The sequence below is a fragment of the Tympanuchus pallidicinctus genome, unplaced genomic scaffold, assembly GCF_026119805.1.
Source record: "Tympanuchus pallidicinctus isolate F22 unplaced genomic scaffold, pur_lepc_1.0 scaffold11, whole genome shotgun sequence".
In the NCBI taxonomy this organism is placed as follows: domain Eukaryota; kingdom Metazoa; phylum Chordata; class Aves; order Galliformes; family Phasianidae; genus Tympanuchus; species Tympanuchus pallidicinctus.
Genome location: NW_026294627.1, coordinates 20,653,146 through 20,675,924, shown reverse-complemented (window position 1 = coordinate 20,675,924; position 22,779 = coordinate 20,653,146). Strand labels below are relative to the sequence as shown.

The 22,779-nt window shown below is 34.6% G+C and overlaps 1 protein-coding gene across 11 annotated transcripts in view; it reads right to left on the bottom strand.

Moving 5' to 3' along the window:
* Positions 1-22,779, bottom strand: part of NBEA (neurobeachin) — a 457,907-nt gene that overhangs the window by 288,427 nt on the left and 146,701 nt on the right. For 6 of the 11 annotated variants that reach the window (XM_052670998.1, XM_052670989.1, XM_052670990.1 and 3 more), the window contains exons 25-30: positions 17,303-17,326; positions 14,758-14,938; positions 13,596-13,726; positions 11,547-11,654; positions 9,828-9,996; positions 8,369-8,464 (exon numbers count right to left, since the gene is read on the bottom strand). In XM_052670998.1, coding sequence (XP_052526958.1) covers positions 8,369-8,464; positions 9,828-9,996; positions 11,547-11,654; positions 13,596-13,726; positions 14,758-14,938; positions 17,303-17,326 — 709 coding nt within the window. The remainder of the gene's footprint in view (positions 1-8,368; positions 8,465-9,827; positions 9,997-11,546; positions 11,655-13,595; positions 13,727-14,757; positions 14,939-17,302; positions 17,327-22,779) is intronic. The other 5 variants (XM_052670992.1, XM_052670999.1, XM_052671000.1 and 2 more) reach the window with 2 other exon arrangements.

Genomic DNA, 22,779 nt, shown 5'->3' with positions numbered 1-22,779 from the left:
TCAAAACATCAGCAAGCATCCTATGGGTTTAAAATATCAAATGTACTTTTTGTAAATCAAAACAAAATAAAATTCAGAACAGATAGAACTGATTCATATTTTTTCTCAAATAAGTATTGTTGCAAAGTAGTTTTTGTGATTCAGAAAAATCTGTCTAAATCTGTCTAAAAATGATCATAATCATCTGCATTATTACTGGTGCTATTGTAGGTAAATTCTAAGCTCTTGAGGATGGGTCACAGAAAACAACAAATTTGATTTGCGGCAATGCAGATACGTTTTATTCTTCATTTATAATTTGGGATAGCACTCCTGTAACTTTCAGAATTCAGGACTAAGGAATCAGTAGTTCATGTTGTTATGCATTAGAAATCTTAAACCTCCAATGCTTACGCGTTCATAAAAAAATCCAAAAAACTCAAAGCAACTTAGCAAACTGATAATTTTAAACATGAAGAGAAACAAAAACGTAACTGGTTACATCTGTTGATGTTAGAGCATTCTGACAGTAAGCTTGGAAATTTTCAGCAAACCTCATCAGTTTTGCGCAGCACTAGGCCATGTCAGTAGACAAAGCAGAAACATTACTAGATCTAGTGATCTTAACCCTGTCAGAAACACGCTGTTGAAAACCAGATGCCTTCTCCTTACTGTTTTTCATTGTAACTAATGAGTTCATCTACTACACTATGGGAAAAATATGGGCTTAAGGTAACTAAATGACATATTGTATATCTGTCAGTCTCATCCGTCACACTCCTTGCCTAAAATATCTTGTTTGCTTGTGATTTATGAAGTGTATTGCAATTGTTTTAACTATCTGAGATAGCTAAACAGTTATTTCACTGCCTCTAAATGCCTGAACAATGCAAAAACTACCCCGTTTATTCCAGAATAAGGAGACATTTCGTGTTGATGGCAAACACATAACATTTTGCCACTATAAAAAAATCAACACACAAAACATTCTGTTTTTAATCTTTATTTACTTAAAAATGGAGAAATTGTGTACATATTCCTATGGTCTTTTTTTCTTTCTTGACTTAAAAAAACCCCATCCTACACACAAATAAGATGAAAAAAAAAAAAAAAAGAAAATCTTTAACTGCTTACGCTATGTCTGAATACATTACTTTCCAACTCAAGAAGTAATGTATATGAAAGCTGCACTATCGCTGTCATCATTTGGCTGATGCAAGCAATGTAGCAACATTTGCTAATGGAAGCTGTGGGGGCAATTCAGGTATAAGAGTTGTTACTACCTTCCAGTCTGCACATGTACTAGAAAATGTATGCACTGTTCTCTGTACATCTTTTATGGCACTGATAATTACCTTATTAGGTGCATTTCAAATGCTCCTCCTCAGTATTCTACAAATTTTCAGGGGGCATATGCTGCAGGCTGAAGACACTTTCAGGCCATCAAGGCCATGATATTACAGCTTCCTTCAGAGTCAACTAATCAATGGCCAAACACTTGGCTATAAAGAAATATGAAAATCTTCTTCCTAGAAACACTGATCTACTAGTTTTTGCACAGGAGAGGTGGCACAATTATACAGAAATGAAGAACTAAATATGAGGACAGAATCAAAGAGTAGTAAGGATTTGATTTAAAACTATGTTGAAAGAAGTAATACAAAAGAGAGTTGCAATGGAAATACAGTCAGAAGCTGAGGCACAACAGTGAGAAGAATCACACTAGAAGAAACATTAGTATTCCAAGCTGCTATATATTCACTCAGTAACTTTGGTCCTAATGGCATTTCTATTTCTATATGGAAGTTACAATAGGACATAGGAAAAAAAAAACCCTACATAGTCATGTTGGTTCTTGCCCAACCACACAATGTACATTCACTTCAGCAGCCCAGAGGGTATTACTTTTCATTCAGTATTTATGCATTAACTAACAAAATTGTCCTCATCTCAGTAATGGAATTAATGGAATTCTGTTATTTCTGAGGCCAGGTTATCTGAGAATCAGTAAATTTTATTTTGCAGAACACATTTGCAGAACAGAAAGGCTCTGAAATAGGAGAAAAATGGAGAAAGATAGGATTGGGAAATCAAGGTTGGAAAGTCAGTCACAAAGACTCTGCATGGCAGAGACAAAGCTGATGTGGTGTGATTCTCAGTGTGTTGGTCATCACAGGCTTCTACCTCCTGCCCACTTTTGCTTTTCCTCTTTATGACAATTTTTAAATTAAAAAAAAGATGAATTTGTAGTTGCCTATATTTCTAATCAACTACAAGTAAATATTTTTGTTTGGACATTCCTTGCAAAACAAATAAAAAAAAGCAATGTGTCACACAATTTACATTATCCAGGCAGAGAAACAGTTAAGCACAAAATATTTTCCAAATATCAACATATGATGAAGCTTATGCAAAAAACATTATTGTAAGAACTGCTTTGAAAGAAATGAAAGAACTTTTAAAACATCTGTACTCTGTACATACAAATCAAAATATTACTGTTAATTGATCACAAATTTAAAAAAAATTACAACTGCTTCATGTGTATGCAGTGATCAATCAATTAATAATGAAATGTAAGTGCAATTCTATATTCTGATGCCATAAGTCATTCATGATGAAGTAATAGATAAATAGGTGGGATATATCTTTTATAAACAGGCAAGCAATAAATATTCTTGAATTGGATGCAGAAACTCAATACAGTTCAACTTTACCATTCACATGACTATCATCCATGTCCACATGTACATGCATATGTACAGCTAGATTTTCTATCTATTCTATCTATAGAATCTATGATTCTGTGATTTTGTTGAAGCTTGAGCAACAAATTTTATCAGGACATTATGGAGGCAAAGGGTATTTTGAGAAGCAGTGTAAAATAGTTCAGTATTATATTTGCAGTTAGACTGCTATCCTTCTGCAAAACTATTAGATTAAAAATAGGCTGAAAATCTACATGCTACAACACTAGAAATACAAATTATGATGTAGCAAACACAGTACTCAGGGTATTGTACACCAAAAAGATCAGGAAAACTTGCTGCTTTACTCTCCCCAGATGAAAAAGCAATTTCTGCTTCTATCAGGAATAAATAAAAAAAAATCAATAGCTTTCAGTCCATCCACAGCACACACCTTTAAAAATCTGTTCATTTCAGAGCTTTGGGGAAAAATAGACAGTAGTATCAAGGGAGATGAAAAGCCAATCCATTTTTGATAAAGTATTGTGATAAGCCACATACTGTTTTTCTCCACGCAATATGATACAAGGTGAATTGAACCGTTACAATGTTTTTATTTCCAAAACAGTCCTGAATATAAGCGATAACATCAATTTTTTGTAAAGTTTTTTTTTTTTTTTTTTTTTTTTCCCCCATCATTTGCTTAGTATTAGTGGTGTTCTCAGGAATTTACAGTCTGGCAGCTGATAAGCACAAAAACATCATTCGCACATTTCCACTGCTGGAGACATGGAAGTACTGTTGAAAACAACAGTCTAACAGATCTGCAATGTAAGTGAGGACAGCTTTGACAATGACCAGAGTTGAGAAAACTCATCTTAGTGATCCTGACCACCATAACCAAAACTCCTTCAAATTCATAGAAATGGCTTGAAGAGGTTAATTTCTTTTATATAACAAGGCTGATTAGCTGCTCTAAATAAGAACACAATGCTCCTCTATTTTTCCATGTCTTGTTCACTGATATGATATTTCTGCTCTAAAAATATGCACTGATTACCCTCTGTCTGGCAAGAGGAAGGGCTACTCCCAATTTTCCACTCTTGACTTCCACACTTTCCAGATGTGTGAGAGAAGACAAAAATTATGACAATACTGGAAAAAGAGAAACGTTTTTCAGGGAGTACAAATCATATGGCAGATGATGTTTAGATACAAAGAAAATGTGCTGAGCTTTAAATCATACTGCAATACTGACAGACGTGAAATACTGAGAATCGCATACAAAGTTTTCTATCATCTTTGATTAGTCAAGTGAAAACAATCCCTTAATAGAAAAGATTTTTTTAATGCTATACCCATTTTTAGTAGTTCCATATTTTAATTATATAACTTCTTTTAATCATAGTCAATTGGAGAAATCTGATGAACCAAAAAGTCTGATGATGAACCTGTCTGCAGACCAAGGAATATTTTAGGTCACTCAACAAGTTCTTACATTTCAGTATCAGTCAATCCAAAGTCTATATCTTGAAATATAGAGGAATTGCTGTCACATTCCAAGTCTAATACATCCAAATTCCTTGATATTGTGAACAGAAAGAAGAAAGACTGGCAACACTTAATGTTTTTGGACTATGTTTCTTAGACATCTTTCAGAAGCAAGAGAATAGTTCTGATCTGCCTTTTTTTAGTTTGAAACTGTAATAATAAATTTCTCTAGAATAGTTGCTCAGATTGTACTGAATAGCTGTGGATTGGCTTTACAGATTCACCTGACTTCACTTTATTGGGGAACTACAGAGCACATAGGAAGAAAGGTATGCAAGAAAGGCTTGCAAATTAGTTGACTTCTGTGCTTCAGGAAACATCCTGCTTGCCCAAGATCTGTCTTAACTGGTTCTGAACTTCAAGGGGGAGCAGTAAACAGGCAATGTATCTTTGAAAAGATGAGAGAGTCTAAGTTTTCTCCAGAGTATCCTTACAAGCATTTGTCTTTGACTGACAACTTGCCACGCTGTCAGCATGAGAATCATATGAGCTCTTCATTTATGCGATTGGCATCCAGCCACGAATAACATGATGTATGAAGATGTTGCAGAATAAGTAAGGCAAGAGAAAGGGTTGTGTGTGTGTTTTATGTCTTTTTCTTTGATGATATTCCTGAAGGAATTACTCAGTATCTGACACTCGAAGCAGCAGGTGGAATAAGCCTGCAAACTTATTCATAGAACTTTCCGAGCTATGCCATGCTACCTTTGTGAAGATTACCACTGTAAGTCAAGGTGCTTTATTAAGTTCCATTTAAAAGCTTTGGAAATGAATGTATTTATATTTCAGATTTTATTTAAAAATCTGAAGTTACGAAGTTCAGTAATCTGAGCTAAGGAGGGTTGCTTTTGACTCTTAATGCATATATGTGTGACCTAAAAAGAAAAGGAGGAGCTTGCTTTTGTTTTACAAGTTTTACTTTGTTGAACTCTACAACGTTTGCTTTAGAAATATTATAGGTCCTTTATATTTATCAGCAACTGATAGGAGAAATGCAAGCATTTGAAACAAACATACAGCAAAGAATAAATCTACAAAAAGAGACTTTTTTTTTCTGACAAAAATATAGCAGAATAGCACATTATAACAAATTAAACTTTTTTAATGTTAAGTGGTTGCCATTGAACACAATGACACAATGGTAGATTGGACAGCATTGAATTATTTTTTTCTTCTTCTTCTTTCTGGATGTGCCCTTTCTCCTTAAAGCAGTATAACATAACATATACCTTGTCAAAAATACTTGGTTCACAAACCAAAAACATTCTTATTTTAATGCCTATGAACATTTATAGATAGAATATATATCCATGCAAAACATGTTTTAAATTCTTTTTAGTAAATTCTACATTTTATTTATCTATAAAATCATGTATAAATTGGGAAAGGCCAACATCTATAAATGATGAGAAATGAAACGTTCAGCATCAAGTACAATGTCATTTAGAATTCCTAGTACCTTTGCTTGATGCCAACTGCAGTTACAAGTAAGAAGCATACAGTAATCACACACTGTAATGTCCTTGAGATAAGTATGGTCTCACATAGCCTCAGATATGTTTTAATAAAAGATAATGCAAACTGTACATTAAAAAGAAAAAAACATCACTAAAAAGAACTTTATTCTCTTATTCAAATGCCACTGATATTCCTATTCTACTCACCCCTCAAGTTTTCTGGTCTTATAAATAGATTCCATCTACTAAAAATCATTTTCCTTTAAGCAGCTGATCAGTCTTCCCAAGTTCATAAAGATCTATCACAAAAAAACTCTTGTACAGTTCTAACAGTAATAATACAATTTGCTATACTGAACTGACAAAGAACTTTACATCCAATTGGTGTCATCCAGAATGAACAAAATATAGACGCTTTATTTCCACATAACAATTGAATTTTTATTCACATTTTAATAAAAAAGATTTGGCTTTAAAAACATATATGGACTTTTAAATTATAAAAATAATTGCTTTATTATATGTTATCTTAAAATGTAACTGCACTTCATGTGGTAATTTTCATGTATTACATGTTTGCTGCTGAAGTCTGGAAGTATGTCACATCAATAAAAATAAACTAATTGGCTAAGCCACTGGAACGAAAAATTCTTGAAATGACAAAATAGGTTTTGACTTTAAGCCTCTTCTGACAGTGTTGGCATTTTTTTATTTTTTTTTTCTTTTCAGTTCCTGCTAATGTTCTTCAGGACTGAGGGACTGTGTCCAGAATTTAAAAGGCAGAAACTTCTCTAATGGCATGTGCAGTTAAGAGATTAATAAGCAGTTGGGTATAAGAGGTTGAGACCCTGTAGATTGAGATCTTGAAGGATACAGTGACATCAACAGGTAAAATAACTAGCTACTAGCTACAGGTAACATTTCCTTTACCAAATAATTTGATCTTAAAGCCAAATTCTTTAGTACAGTTTCTTCTTTATCTCACTTATGCTTTTTCTGTAGCTCTACTGAACCTTTAAAAGAACTAACCCAAAACAAAACTATTTCACTTGAATTTGAGGTAAAGTAAGTGCTATGAGCAATAGTATGGAGGATACATTCCTAAATAAAAAAAGCTTTGTCTGAAATATTTTGGTGACTTTGTATGCCTCCTCCATTCTAAAAGACTATTTTTAGACATTTTTTTTCTGATTTTTTTTCATCTAATTTATGTCATATAGATGAGAAGAAAAACTGTTTATCCTTTTGCCACTCATTTCAAATATCAAGCTTTGTACAAATAGCAATATAATACCTATTTTGCAAATGTTTTTAAAGTTGTATTAAATTTAACTTTAATTCTTTTTAATAACTGTAGGCTTTGAGGCATTCTAAATAATTCCAATTTTCAAGCAAAAGGTAACCAAAATAAAATATCCTATGACTGCTGCTCAGGAACATGTTCTAAAGGCAAAAGGAGATGAGACAGCAGGATTTAGCTGTTACAGGGTATTATTCTGCAATATCGTCAGTGATGTATTGAATCATACCCATATAAATATGACACAACAAAGAATATGACATAAGCAAACTGAAATGGAAAAAATAGATATTTTTTTCCATTGTGTAGTGGACAGTAGATTTTTAAATCAAAATCACAAACTCTTACTTACTAGAATTTAGAATTTAAAGCAGTGTATACGTACATCTATCTGTGGAAATTTAAGAAATGCTAGATTAACATAGTAATTGTTTAATTTGCTCTAATGAAAATTTTGACATAAAGTTTCCAGAACAGGATATGATATACATAACATAAATTACATTATTAGTAAAGTGAGAAGTTAACAATTTCTGTTGATAGACAGGATGCAACTTTAAATCTCCTCAGCTTTTTATAAGTCAATATTTTTACCCATTGAGATTTTGCAAAATTACACCATGAACATTTTCCTCAGATTTTTAACCTATATCACATTTGTTTACTCACAGTACGTGCAAATAAATGGGAAAATAAACGTGCAAACTTTGCTAAAGTTACAGTCAGATATCATATTGTTTCAAATAATGACATTTGAAAAACATGTTCCCTGCATTGTATTGTACCATTTGAAACAAACAAACAAACAAAAACAAGCCCAAAACATATAATAGCTGTTCTGGTACAGAAGCAGTCTCTTTCAAGAAAAGCACAGCACAGCACATTAACTTACAAGCATAAAATAATTCACAGTACATACAATATCAAAGCTTTACATACCATCAAGAAGGCAAGAAAAAAAAAAAGGGCAAGAAAGGCAGAAAAAGAACAGGAAAACATATGGGGAAAGATGCTACTGCAAAAGCTCTACATACTTTATGTGGTATGCAGTAGTTTTAGAATAGGCCTGACTTGGTTTTTAAGGACTTAATAATATTGTAGCAGTATAAGCAGAAACAAAAGGTATGTCGAATTTTCAAAATCCACTTTCTCCTCCTCACTGCTCATTTTAAAAAATTTAGTTCGTAGGATGTAAAGTTAATAAATTGCAGCAAAAATGGGAAAAAGGTTTCCTAGAGAAATGTAGTTAAAGTTTTGAAGGTGTCATCAGGTCTGATCTCCATGTAACCTGAGGCGTATACTTATTTATCAACAATTACATCACAGTTATTTCTTGAATTACATTACATTAAATAAGAACACCCAAACAGGTTAGGAGATGATGTTAATATTACCTTTGTAAAATGAGTGGGCAAAGCTCTGCTCAGGAATTAACTTGGCAAGGAATCCATGGTTCAAACTTGGGTGAGGGATAGATGGTATGACCACAACTGTGGAGAAAATCATGGAATCAAATGTGAGCCAGCTAGTATTCATGTGTGGCCTGGTCCACTGTGGATCCATGACAGAAATCCTATCTCATTGAAACATGCAAATCTGGCATTATCAACAGAAAATGCATTTCTAAAGGAAGAAAACAAGTTCTGTGTCAAGAGATAGGAAACAGCGTACCTAGTATTAGGGCACTTCAAAAAGCAACATTACATGGGAGAAAAAAACAGACATATATGCACAGCACATACAGAGAAGACAGTTATGAGTAAAAAAGTTCACAAAAGCTAGCAGCTTTTTATTGCAGAACCATAACATAAACAGAAAAGCACAAAAATGATGATTTCTCACAATTGTCTATGTATTATATGTTCATGTATTATATTCAAAATGGAAAGCCCTTAAGCACGTGAACTTCAAAAACAATGTATAAGTGGTAAATTAAAACATAATGATTGATCAGAAAACAATGAATAAACATAAATGTAACATAAACTGGAACATACATTCTAAGAAGAATGAACATTAGAAACTCCATAAATGATGAAAGTAATTAAAATTTAATACACGAAGAAAAACATACGTGAAGAGCTTCAAAGACAAGTTCAATTATAGTTTTCAGCATTTTTAGCACAGTTATAAACAATCCCATGGGTTCTGAAAAACCTACTGAACTGATAGTGTAAAGTATTTGAAAGTTTGGATCTCTTATTTCTGATGGGCTCTGACAGCTGCCAGGCTCCCTTCCACTCAGGCTGAAGAAGGCCAGTGAAAATCACACTACTAATGAAAAATCACAAACAGATCAAGGAAGGCAATAGAAATGATTCCCTTTTTCTGATACTCTTTCAGTAGCCTTCTAAATGCAGGCACCAACACAGTGGACTGCAAGGAGCTCATCATCACCACCCTTCACCCTTCAGAAGCACACTCATTCAAACTAATAGAGTTCACATTTATATTTGCAAAAACCTGTTTGGACTATACACATTTCATTGTAGACAGTTAAAGATATGTGCTCTTACTAACAAATGACAAAGAATTTGTCATCAACTATCCACTACCAACCATTACAGATTTAGCCCCATCAGACACTTTTTTTTAACATACAAATTAAAGAAATGAAAGCATAAAGAATCAATATGCAAATGATAACTAGTTATACTCTATAAGAAAATACATAGAATAAGTGAAATCCACTAATATACGTTAAAGAACCAAATCATTTTAGAGAAACAAAATAGCATGTAATTCTCTATTGTAATTTTAAAGTGTTTGAAAATTGTTTGCAGTAAGATAACTACAGTTCTAAAGTATCTAAACAGGAAAATGAGAAAGAACATTAAAAGAAAACAAATGTACCTGTACTTGTTGGTGAATTTATTTCTTGTCTGATATTTCTACCTGCCTGGCTCCCAGATCTTGCTGTTTCTCGTTGTGGTTCTAGTATATCACGGTATTTGGAGACCATCAGAACTGAAATAAAGTAGACTACTGCCAAAGCTAAGAACTGAGCCTGTTTGCTGTCGTCCTGTGTTAGAGAAAAAGGAGGAGTTCTATAATACTGTACATTTCCACTGAATTTTCACTGAAGATCATCTTAAAGCTTTATAAAAAAATACCCTTCCGAAATGTTACATCTGTTAACATAGTAAGAGATGGATTAAATAGATTTAATGAACTTCCAGTGAAGTAATATGCACACAACATGTATTAAGTATTTAATCTTACAGGTAATTTGAAACCTACTCAAATCTCCAAAACAGTGAAGTCAGTGGGGTTTTCATACTAAAGGATTTATTCTTCTTTGAGGATGCTCTTAATTCTTCTCAAGAGTAACGGCAATTGACTTCTGATACCCCAAGAACGTTGGGGTAAATCTTTTGGACTCTTGGTCCTGCTGCAAAAAGTTAAGGGGCACTGCTGAAGGGGAAAATTAAGCTTGTTGATGCTTTACCAACAGTGGGTACATATGAGGGCATAATATATCTGGTAAAAACATGAAGACTATGACCATGGTCTTCTTTCCAGCAATAAATATAAACTCCAGCTCATATTTTCTGAATTCTTCAACAGGATTGTTATCAGCAGCAAACCCAGATTTCCAGGGTTCTGTGTAAATATAAATACCAGGACCAGAACTCCTTTGCTGCTTTTCTTTTCCACCTACCCCAGTGCAGTCTGCTGTTGTATGGCCATTACCTATTGCTAGGGTATGACCTTACTTGATCCCAACCCACTTTACATCATCTGAGAAGTCTTTTATCATGAGTGTTTAATTTGGTCACACGTCACTGCAACCCTTAAAATAGCTGTAAATTCTCTCACAGATCTGTCAGAAAAAAGTTTCCTCTGCTCTCCTCTCTAGGTAAGAAAAGATGTCAGATGAACATCACACAAATTCAACCTCATTCTTTCAAGATGGTGAGATCATCTTGACAGATAAATGCTTTTGTTTAAAGTTCAACTTTCTTCTGCTGAAAACTATTCCTAGATTCCATTCTCAATCTGCTCAAATTCAGGCTGGAGAAGTTTCTTTGTTTGTTTTTTAATTTATTTGTATATACATAATAAGTCCAGATGCACAGCCTTCAAAAACAAAGTTGTGCCAAAGTTTCATGGTAAAAAAGCTGCTGTTATCTGACTTTTTTATACATCTGTAATATAATACATATATTCAGATTCAGCAAATGTAAAAATTGGCTTTAAAAATGAATTTGTTGCAGCTCTGCAATGCATATAATAATTCTTCCTCCTACTGAAAAATAGCTGACATTTTTTAGTAATACAGTTTTAATTTAGGGGAGACATGTTTTGTTTTAGTTGTGGTTATTTGACTAATGTAAGATCAAGTCTAACTCCAAAATGAAATTTTGTACTAATCTCAAACAGCTTATCAATATTATTTTAAAGTGCAGAAAGAGGCTGGCGGTAACAAAGACGTGAGCAAATGGTTTGCTGATAATACATAAAGTGTAACAAATAAAGAATATTTTTAATTTTGGAACAGTGAAAATCTCTTTGAAAATATAAGTGACAATTTTGAAGAAGAAAGAAGTGCAGAGCCTATTTATTACTCACCACATCACGAAAAACAACTGCTCGTAGACGATTGATATCAACATCCTGAAGAAGCCGATCAGGGTCTTTTATGGGAGAAAGATTGCCAGGGACGTTTTCAAGAGGAGTCTACAAATAGAAATGTTAGGAGATTTTTTATTTTTCTTTCTTTCCCAAATGTCTTAATTCAAAGCATTTCTTGACATAGAGATTTTGGAAAGGGTCCAGACGAGGGCGACTAAGATGATCAGGGGGCTGGAGCACCTCCCCTATGAGGACAGGCTGAGGGAGTTGGGCTTGTTCAGCCTGGAGAAGAGAAGGCTGCGGGGTGACCTCATTGCAGCCTATCAATACCTGAAGGGAACCTACACCCAGGAGGGGAGTAAACTCTTCAGAAGGGCTGACAACAGCAGGACTAGGGGAAATGGATCCAAGTTGAAGGAGGGAAGATTTAGGTTGGATGTGAGGGGGAAGTTCTTTACAAGGAGAGTGGTTAGGCCCTGGAACGGGCTGCCCAGGGAGGTTGTGGATGCCCCGTCCTTGGACGTGTTCAAGGCCAGGTTGGACGGGGTCCTGGGCAACCTGATCTGAATGTGTATGTTTGGTGGCCCTGCTAGGCAGGGGGGTTGGAACTACATGATCCTTGAGGTCCCTTCCAACCCGGGTGATTCTGTGATTCTGTGATTTCTGTTAGAACCTTAATTTGACGACATTTGCAGATACTACTGCTAATCTTAGATGCTCGTTTGCTCTCAATAGGAGTGTGTTCTCACTATTAGACAAGGCTTCCACAAATAAAGCAATGCTTTGAATTACCGTCATATTCTTAATTATTTAGATAAAACCTGTTAAATTATCTCAGTACGTCAGAACGGTATGCTTTGCAAAATTAAGATAATAATGTGCACACATAAGGTGATTTCAGATTATAGTTGCTTCATAACAGCAAATCATTTTTACATGTCTTAAATTTAAAAACCATGAGCAGAAATATTCTCAAACAAAATTTTCTCTTAGTTTTACTGAAAATTATTATAGCTGTTCACATAATAATTCCAATTATTGCAAAGGCAATGAAATATGAAAAAGTGAAAAATATCATTTTTTGTGAGATTTAATGAAATAACATTGTGAACATAGCTGAGTTTGTAAATGCTATTTGGAAGTAGAGAAGAAAAACCCCTAGTTACTAACGAAAATCCTGTTGCAAAAGGACAGGGGGAAATGGTTTCAAGCTCAAAGAAGGGAGAAATAGATAGGTTATGTGGGAAATGTTGTTTACAATAAGAGTGGTGAAACACTGGCACACACTATCCTGAGAGGTGGTGGATGCCCCATCCCTGGAGACACCCCAGGTCAGGCTGGATGGGGCTCTGAGCACCTGATGGAGCTGGAGGTGTCCCTGCTCATTGCAGGGAGTTGGACTAGATGACCTTTAAAGGTCCCTTCCAATTCAAATCATTCTATAATTCAATGAAATCATAATACCCAAAACAAGAATCTGTTTTGTCAGCTAAAATGTCATATGTTAGTCATAGGCTATATTAAATTGCTTATGATTTTAGTCTCACAAAAAGATTCACAAACTCTCAAAGTTGTTAACAAGTTAAAAAAAAAAAAATCAATGAATCTGTAATTAGTTATTAAGTTTCATTCAGTCAAAAAGAAAATACTGATCTCTATTGCACGTGCACAGGTCTGTGGATTTTACTGGGACCAAGACGTTCCAGTGACAGATATGACTGCAAAACTTATCATAACTGCAAATGCTTTGAGAGACTAAGAAATGGCTGAGCAGATACATAGGAGAGATGTGAGGAAGGGAACTTGATTTTTGAAGACAAAAAAAGTGGGAGTGGTAAAGCTCATTAAAAATGTTCCAGTATTCCACTGCAATTAACTTGTTTCAAGGAATACCAAAGCATACCTTCACTTAAAGTCAGTTAAGAGCAAAAAGCTATTTTGCCAAAGCTTTTGCCAAACACTTAAGAAGGCAGTTATAAATATTTTATGATCCTAAAAAGAAGTGGTACAGTCTCGTCAATGCTGCTGGTAAGAAGAGTGGATTACCTTGGTTGCTGCTGAAGCAGTTACACTCTGAAGAGCATCCTGAGCTTTACTGCTGATTAGTGAAGTCTTATTCACTCTCTCTCTCTGTCTTTGCCGACACTCTAAACAGTTTCTCACAGCCACGCAACAAACTAAAAAAGTTATGAAAATGATACGAGTTAGAATATTTCTCAATTATTTTCCTAATATTAATTAGTAGTCAGTATATGCCAATAAACACCTCCAAATAGTAACTGCAGCAGTTCTCACATTTGACGGTACTGATACTAAGAAAACATTAACAGTGACTCACTCGTTTCGTCCTTTTTAGTTGAAAATCTTAATGCTTTATTTAACTGCCCTATCACTATATTAAAATTTGAAAATGAATAGTCTCTAAATTGGAGCTGTCATATGTTATTGATCAATTATCAATACTTAAAATCTGAATGAGTTTATGGGCAGCTGGAATCACTGAGAATGAAGCACAAGGTTTTTTTATCAGTAACAAGGTAATTATCAAGACTTAGTAAGTTATATGATTAATAAAAGGACAAAATCCAAGTCTAAAGATTATTCAGCATTTGACAGATGAAAAAGTATGTAGGGGCACAATATTAAAGAAACAGTGTCAGATGATAGTCAAAATTTAATGTTCACCAGGACAAACTGACATAATAATAATAATTGGAATTATTCGGAAAATTTTAAATTTCCCAGATTAACTGTAACAGCATATAGCAAATGGTAAATAGTGAAGACAGATGCTAGGCTGTTGCAATACATATTAAGATCTGCAGCCTGTATATGCATCCCAAGCTTTTAATTTTACGTAGCCTTGAAGCAGTTTTCCAAACCTACAGAGACTTGGATAAGGTCTCAGTAGGTACGCAGCAAAACAGTTAGCAAAAACATTTTTTCACAATGCACTTTATTTTATATTTTTACTCCTTAAAAATGTACACAGCCTGTATAAAGGAATGAACAATTTCAGATGTGCCATTTCAATACACTTTTGTGCCTGATATGAACCAATCTTGAAACAGTAACAAATCAGCAAGAACAGGTATTTTTGTTTCATCACATCACAGTCAGTACAATAGTGACGTGTGTCACCATTTGATCTAGCTTGAGCTCACTGATCTGAAAGTAATTATTTAATACGCACTGTCTGCAGACTTACCCAGCCTCAGGCACTGTCGCATTAGACCTCCAGAAGACATGTTTTTTTCAGCTTCAATCTCACTAAAATTTAGAGAACTGGCAAATACTAGAACGTCAACCATTGCCATCAGACGGCTGAGAAACGTTACTGCTGTCTCTGCTGACATTCCTTGTGTCACTTCAATATTTTCCAGTTCAGTCTTTAAAAGGAGATAATTGAATTAAACAGATTGAACACAACTGAAATACGACGACAGTGTATACGTGTACAAATCTAAATTGTTACACTTAATGATAAATGCATTGGAAGTTATTTTAAAAATCTCCCATTATTACCATTAATGTAAATTGTGAGTGAAATCCAAAGTAAGATAAAATGAAGAATGAGAAAATTATTTAGATTAACATACTCTAACAAGTAATACTTAGTCTAAGATAAATGGGAAAGCTATTAGCAATTACATAAAGACAAAATGTGGCCAGATACTAAAACTAGGCAGAGGTGCAAGATACACTTCCATTCTTCTGTAGGCTAACCAACCTGTCAGGTAACACATTAAATGAAGTCCACATAGCTTCTATAGTCCTTTAGACACACAAGTAAATGTGAGGACTGGAGAGTTGGAAAATAGTGTGCAGTTCTGCTCTGCTTCCATGAACTGATTCTTTCCAGGAAACACTATTGTATTATCAGAACCATATCAATACTCCTGGAATTGAAAAGGGATGGTTTGCTCCCTCACTACAGCAATGGGGAGGGAGTGAAAATGTGACCAGGCACATGGCATGCAGCTCACATTTCCCCAAAAAAAGACCTTTTTTTTTCTAACGTAGTGGTATATTCTCCTTAATGGAAACCCACAGAATAATGCTGAATGAGCTCTTTATTTCTGAAATCTAAAAAGGGGTCATGTTTTTCTCCAAGAAGATATTTTGATATCTAGAGTCATGTTTTCAAAAGCATTCAGATGTCTAACAGTGCAGATGAGTGAGCAAACACTAAGTTTAATTAACAAAAGAATTGAAAACCGGATTTAGTGATCGACATCGTCCACATTGATACATCTAAACAGTATCTTAAAAATTGTCTGCAGATGGCATATTCTTCTTGATTGCCATGAAGATTTCAGATTGCATGGCTTTTTTAAATACAGTTTGGTCACTTGGAAAGGCATCACTTCTGTTGTGTTTGCCACTTTCGCTGCACTTGTTTAGAAGCACATATGAGAGAAATACAACACACATTTTATGCCATTAGGGCCATTTCAGAAGGAAAAGAAGTATTTCTAAAAAACTGCTATACTTATATATGAGCTACTTTTTAGAACAGCTTAGAGTATAACATGAAGACTGCAAACTGTGCCAAACAGTATTAAGGAAAAAATGTTTTTAAACATGCTGGATATTACATGGCATGTGTCATCACAATGATAGATAACACTTCATTTAATTTCTCCTAAGGATGTAACATGTTTGTTACAGGAGTGATTTGGGAAATGCTGTCATCTGTCTGATCTGCCCAATGAAATCAGACAAATGGTAAAGTGACAGCTCCCAGAACTATTTCCAGTCACTCTCCTTTATCCAGGTCTCCCTCCTTGGTGTGCACTGTATTCCGACATTCTGGAAAAATAAGTTACTGTTTTTTGTAAGAGACTGGAACGTTGTTTATAAAAGCACTCATTCACAGAAAATAGATCTGAAAAAAATCTATAGCTATACCAGTCTGCTAGAAAAAAAAAATCATGGGTGGTTACAGAAACTCGAACTTTAAACTCATGCTTCAAATAACATCAGGTTTGCTAGGAACCAGCTGAGTGCCTGTTGTTGATTTTTCTCATTTTAACTGTATTTTATCAATTGTGATCTTAAAACCTCAGTATATCGCTTGCAAGTTACGAAATGAATTCATTTTAAAAACATTCATATATATATATATATATATATATAGGTGTGTTTTAACAAGATTTTTGAAAACATTTAATTAAAGAAAAATCTTTTTTAAAATTTCTCCAAAATTTTGTTGGATATATACATAGAGAAGAAAATTAAAAAAATAACAGTCTTTTTGCAGAAAAACGTACTATTAGCTCTACTTATTAAAACAGTACACTGATATTCTAATAACATTTAAAATAAGTTCAATTGTTATCAAGCTGCATTCAGGTACTAGCAATATTTTAGATTGGAGTAGCTTAGGAAGACTAAAGAAAGGGAACTTATCACCACCTCATGTCTACACAGGATAGTTAAAGAGCAATGACAAGTTTCCTGCACAATCACACGTTCAGGGCCTAAAGATTTTTTTTCTACTGAGAATCACGTTTATAACTTCCATTAGCTCAGAGGCCTTCCTATGTTTGGTGCTCTAGCTAACCTAATTGTCATACATGACAATGCGTTAAGCTACTGAATGGAAACGTGTTAGGAGAAATTAATAAATACAGCCAATATATTCTTACTCATATCCTACTACGTGACATAGGAAAATAACAATAAAAGAAGCCAAAATGCTAAATGATTAAAACCAAGCTAGTTTTAAAAGTGCAAAAACTGAAACTTACAGTGGCAATACTAACCTTAGAACCCTGGACATGCAACAGACAAAACAGACAACAGATCACAACAATAAAAGAAAAAGAAAATTATTTAAGTTAACTAAAAAAATACAATGCAAAATTGAAACAAATTAGTATCTTGGAATTATACATTTGTTTGATTTATAATTAAAACAGCATAAAATTTCAGTTCTGCATTTGAAAATAAATACTATAGATAGCTGTGTACAAGAAAAGAAAAACTGTAAATCTTCTATTATTACAGATTTCATGTAAACACTGGTTCTTCTAAACCAATGTATTTTATATATTATATATACAGAGCAATTTTAAGAAGCAGCGTGAATCAAAATAATGTTTTCACTGATTATATAGAAATAAAATGAGCATTTTACAACAACCCATTCAACTGAAATGTAATAAAGTAGTTAATCTTTGTATGAGGAGGAAAGTATAAAACGCTCTGACAAAATAATCATAAATCACAAAAAGCAAACTGGTTCATGCATAAAGCTCCATCCTTTGAAGCAATGCAAGACACTTCAATTAATATATATACATACATACATAGATATATATATATATAATGCTTGAGTCTAATTTCTTCAGTTTAAACCAACACAGCAGTGGGTAAGTGAATGCTTTTGAACTACAAAACATTAAAAATTTACCAAGCCTCAAGACTGAGTTAGTCTTCAAATTCCAATCTTTAGAACTGAGCTAATACGTTAACTTTTTTATGCTTTATGGTTTTATGTTTTGGGTACAAGCACTTTATTTTTGCTAGGAAGTCATCCTTAAGCTTTCTCTGGTTGTGTTTGAAAAAAGAAACAAACTTATTTTAAGTCAATGTTTTTGTCATTTAAATAGGGCAAAACACTCAACTGGCAGAAAGAACAAGTGGAAACAAATTGATTTTTTTACTCTTGAAACAGAAGATATCACACTCAGACATCTCTTAAACACAGCTTCCTCTTCTGTAGCTGGATTGACAGCCAACTTGTTGCTATTTTCTCAAGACTTCTAGCTTATAATTGTTAGCCAACACTACACACAAAACACACACAAAAATAAGTAAATTGTCTTTTACTCCACATATCTAATAATGTCTTTAAATGTTTGAGCTGCTCATATGACACCAGCACTCCTCAGTTCACAATTAAGAGCTACAGTTTGAGATGCTGTAAGAGTGAATTAAAATTCTCGACTTTCTGGAATAAATTGGAAAAAAAATAATTTCAAGTGGTCTGGAAATTTACTCTCAGTTGTCATAGTTACTTCAGCTCCACAGTTGTATTTCTTCTGCCGTACTCCTTGAATCCTTGTCAGAACTGTTATTCTTGTTGTAAGCAATGATTGCTTCAAATTTCTAATTTGTACACAAAATTTATTTTCCTGCAGTGAGCTGCTATTAACAGAAACCATCTTCTGCAAACCTTCTTCATTAAAGATCTCAAATATGCTTACTTAACGCTTGCACGCCATCTTAAGAATGTCTCCCTTACAGCTGTAATTAAAAATAACCCTCAAAGAACACCCTCACAAAAGCAAAGAAACAACTAATCGCCATTTTATATTTTATCATCTCTCTCTAATATGCTCCAATTCAGTAGGCAAGACATGTGGAATCTACAGAACATACTCTAGTTTATACTGCAGAACAACAAAACTGGCTATACTTTTTGATAATGTTTGCCTTCATTTAATTTCAGTTCACATGTATAATTCACATCCCTTTAAAAACAACAGCAGATGAAGCCAGTCATTGCATAGACTCCGAGATAGAGGAGGTACATAACTGAAAGCGAGGGAGATACAGAAATGTAAGAATAGTTCATAATGAATTACAGAAAAATTTCCATGCAAATGCATGACCTATCTTAGCATACACTCAAAAATATTCTGGATGATTTTAGCAGCTGAAGATGGCCCAAGCTCTGAGACTAAATGCAGGAAGGACGTTGCCTGAATAGCACAACCTGGAGTCACGTATCCATTTTTTTGGCTCCTCCATGCAGGAAAGAACCCAACAAAGGGACATGAAGATGATGTAGGCAATGGAGCACCTCTCTTAGCATTACCTTTCTGTGCTGTGCAGATGATGGACCACTGGCACAGGCTGCCAGGAGGCTGTGGAATCTCCTTCTTGGAGATCTTCCAGAGCCAACTCATGTGGCCCTGGGCAACTGCTCTGGGTGTCCTTGCTGCAGTAGGGGCTGGGCCCGGTGACCTCCAGAGGTCCCTTTTCACCTCAGTCAGTCAGTGATTCTTTCAGTAGGTGATGGAAAAAGAGTACTGGTCTTTCCTCCCTTGAGAATTACTCAGGCAGAAAATGTCACTGTTAAGCCGTGGTTATTATTTTTATGTAGAGTTATATAAATCTACTAGTTTCAGACTTCCCTCTTTCAATTAGCAGCTCTTGAGAGGAGGACAGTGAGATAATCTTTTGTAACTGACTGCAAGTACTGAACTATTGTGCCCCTTTAAGATTAAGAAGAAATATTTTCTTTGCCACTGCATCTGCCAATTTCTCCAAATCAACTCAAAGATACAAAAGAAATAGAAGACTGAGAACCAGTATGAAACTTTTAATTGATATGATGCATATCCAGGAGAGACCCAACATAGCATCAAGTCTCTTTGTTACTATCATGATAGTAAAGAAAGAGCAAGGATGTGCTGGGCTATTTGTGTCTCTCACAATTATTATTGAATCCACTTTCACACTAACATTTATAGATAAGCAGTAATGGAAAAGGAATGTAGTAGGATGAAATGGAAGAAGCTCTCTTCTAGATGGATGTGACTATGAAATCATCATCTAATCTGTAAGTTATTTCTAGGTTAAGTTCATAGAATCATAGAATCCTCAGGGTTGGAAGGAACCTTTGAAGGCCATCTAGTCCAACTCCTCTGCAATGAACAGGGACATGCACAGCTAAATCAGGTTGTCCATGGCCTGATCCAGCCTCACCTTGAAAGTTACTAGGGATGGGGCATCAACCACAGAATCACTGGGCAGCCTGTTCCAGTATCTCAACACCCTCACTGTAGAAGACTTTTTCCTATACTCAAAGATATCTACCCTCTTTAAGCCTTGAAGACATTTCTCCTTGTTCTATCACCACAGACCCTGCTAAAGATTCTGTATCCTTCCTCTTGTAGTTCCCCCTTAGATACTGAAAGGCCGCTCTCAGGTCACCTCAGAGCCTTCTCCAGGTTGAGCAGCCCCAGCTCTCAGCCTATCCTCATAGGAGATGTGTTCCATCTGTCTGAACATTTCTGTCGCCCTCCTCTGGATGCGCTCCAACAGCTCCATGTCTCTCGTGTACTGAGGATTCCACATCTGGACACAGTTCTCCAGGTGAGTCCTCAGCAGCAAAGAGTAGAGGGGCAGGATCACCCCGATCAACCTGCTAACCATGCTTCTTTTGATGCAGCCCAGGATACAGTTGTTTTTTGGGGGGTGCAAGGGCACATTTCTGGCTCATATCCAGCTTCCCACCCACCAGCTTGTTTTGGTAGTGGGAGTTGTCTTGATCCATGCGCAAGACATTGCATTTGGATTTGATGGACTTCGTGAGATTCACCTGGGCCCACTGCTCAAGCCTGCCTAGGTTCCTCTGGGGTGTCAACCACACCCCACAGCTTGGAGTCATCAGCAAACTTGCTGAGGGTGCACTTGATCCCACTGTCAGCATCACCAATGATGATAGTAAAGAGTACTTGTCTCAGCACTGATCCCTGAGGGACACCCCTCATCACTGATATCCATCCAGACATTGAGTCACTAACCACAATTCTCTGGACTCGGGTTAGTTTGTGATTATATCAGTTACTGGGTAAAACGTAGTTTTATTTGCTTTATTTCTTATTTCACGGACTAGGATTAATTCAGTTTAAAACCAGCTAGTGATCTTTCAGTGAACTAGTTTATATCACAATTTACTTCTACTATCCTAAACAGATGGCTAAATTAAGCATTTAAGTAACACATGGAATTCTCATGAAGTGGAGAAATATATGCATAATAATAATAATTTCTAAATGTAATCTTCTTCTAGAAATAATATATAAAAATCACTGTTATTGTTGCAAGACAATAAGAACATCCACTATTTTAACAAATTGCTATGTAGTATATAAATCTGTACAGTATATATACATATACACAGACACATTATCCAGAATAAACTAAATAGTGAATTGTGAAATTACTGTTCTATAGAAGCAGTTTGCATAAACCAGGACAAAAAACTAAAAGCACTGAGACCATTCAATGGAATTACAGCCTAATTCATGCCGTGCTTGCCTAATCTATATTTTTAATATAAAAGATGGCAAAGAAAACATTTTCACTTTCAAATGCTGTCTAAAAATTTATTTTCAAAAATATCTCCCCATGTCCTTTTATCTAAAGTACAATTTTCATCTCAAGGTGTGCCAACATTCTTTAAAAGGTAACACATGCAAAATCTTTTATTCAGCAATCTTAGTGTGATGTGACAACAGGTAGCAGACTGAAGTTTTTCCTATGAGTCTTGTGTTTTTGCTAATAGCAGGTAATTTCTTTAGCTAACAATGAAGATAGTACAGAAACAGCATTTAGCCATGAAAATCATGTCGATGTTCAATCAGTTGCTAATAAATACATTCATATACTTCACTAAAAAAATGCAAAACTTTTTTTTTTTTTTTTTTTGCCATCTAACAAGAAGTAAATATGAGAGTTAATGTAATCTCTGTTGCTTAATTACTATAACAAGAAATTAAGCTTGTGTTGCAAAATTACATTGGCAACCCTTAGTGCTTACTAACCACTTCATAGAAACATCTTTGTTCCTCCTATGTTTATTTTCTTCCCTTTCAAAGATCAGTACTAGCTGCAAATGGATATGGGATGTTCCAGATAACATATTTAGTGTGAAAGAGATGGTAGCTGATATTATATGCACAAAAATGACTTCACATTCAAATACTGTATTACTACTGACAATTATACAATATATATTAACAAAAAATTCATCTTTCATGAAGCATTTTATAAGGCTACTCTACCTGCCTGAGCTGTGCTGACCTAAGAACTTACAGCTTAGTAAGAACATAACAGTGGATAGAAACATCACTATTTCAAGACAAAATTAAAAAAAAAAAGGAAAGGTCGGTACCTACTGGTAGAAGTAAAGAGCAAGTAGTGAGGGGGTGACTTCTGGTGTCATTTGGCATGCAAATATGTTGGCCATGCAAAACAGGTTTATGAATATCAATGCTATCATGAACTGTGACTTTTCTTAAGAGTAGCCATGATTCATAACCATAGTAATAATGGTCTTCTCTTTCAAATAAAATATTAAATACATATGAAATATTAATATTCTTACTTAGTACTACCTCCCTTAATAAAATTAATATTTCAAGTGAAAATTATGATAAAAAACTATGAACACTCCATGTATTGAAGCTTAAAAGTTTCAAATAAAAAC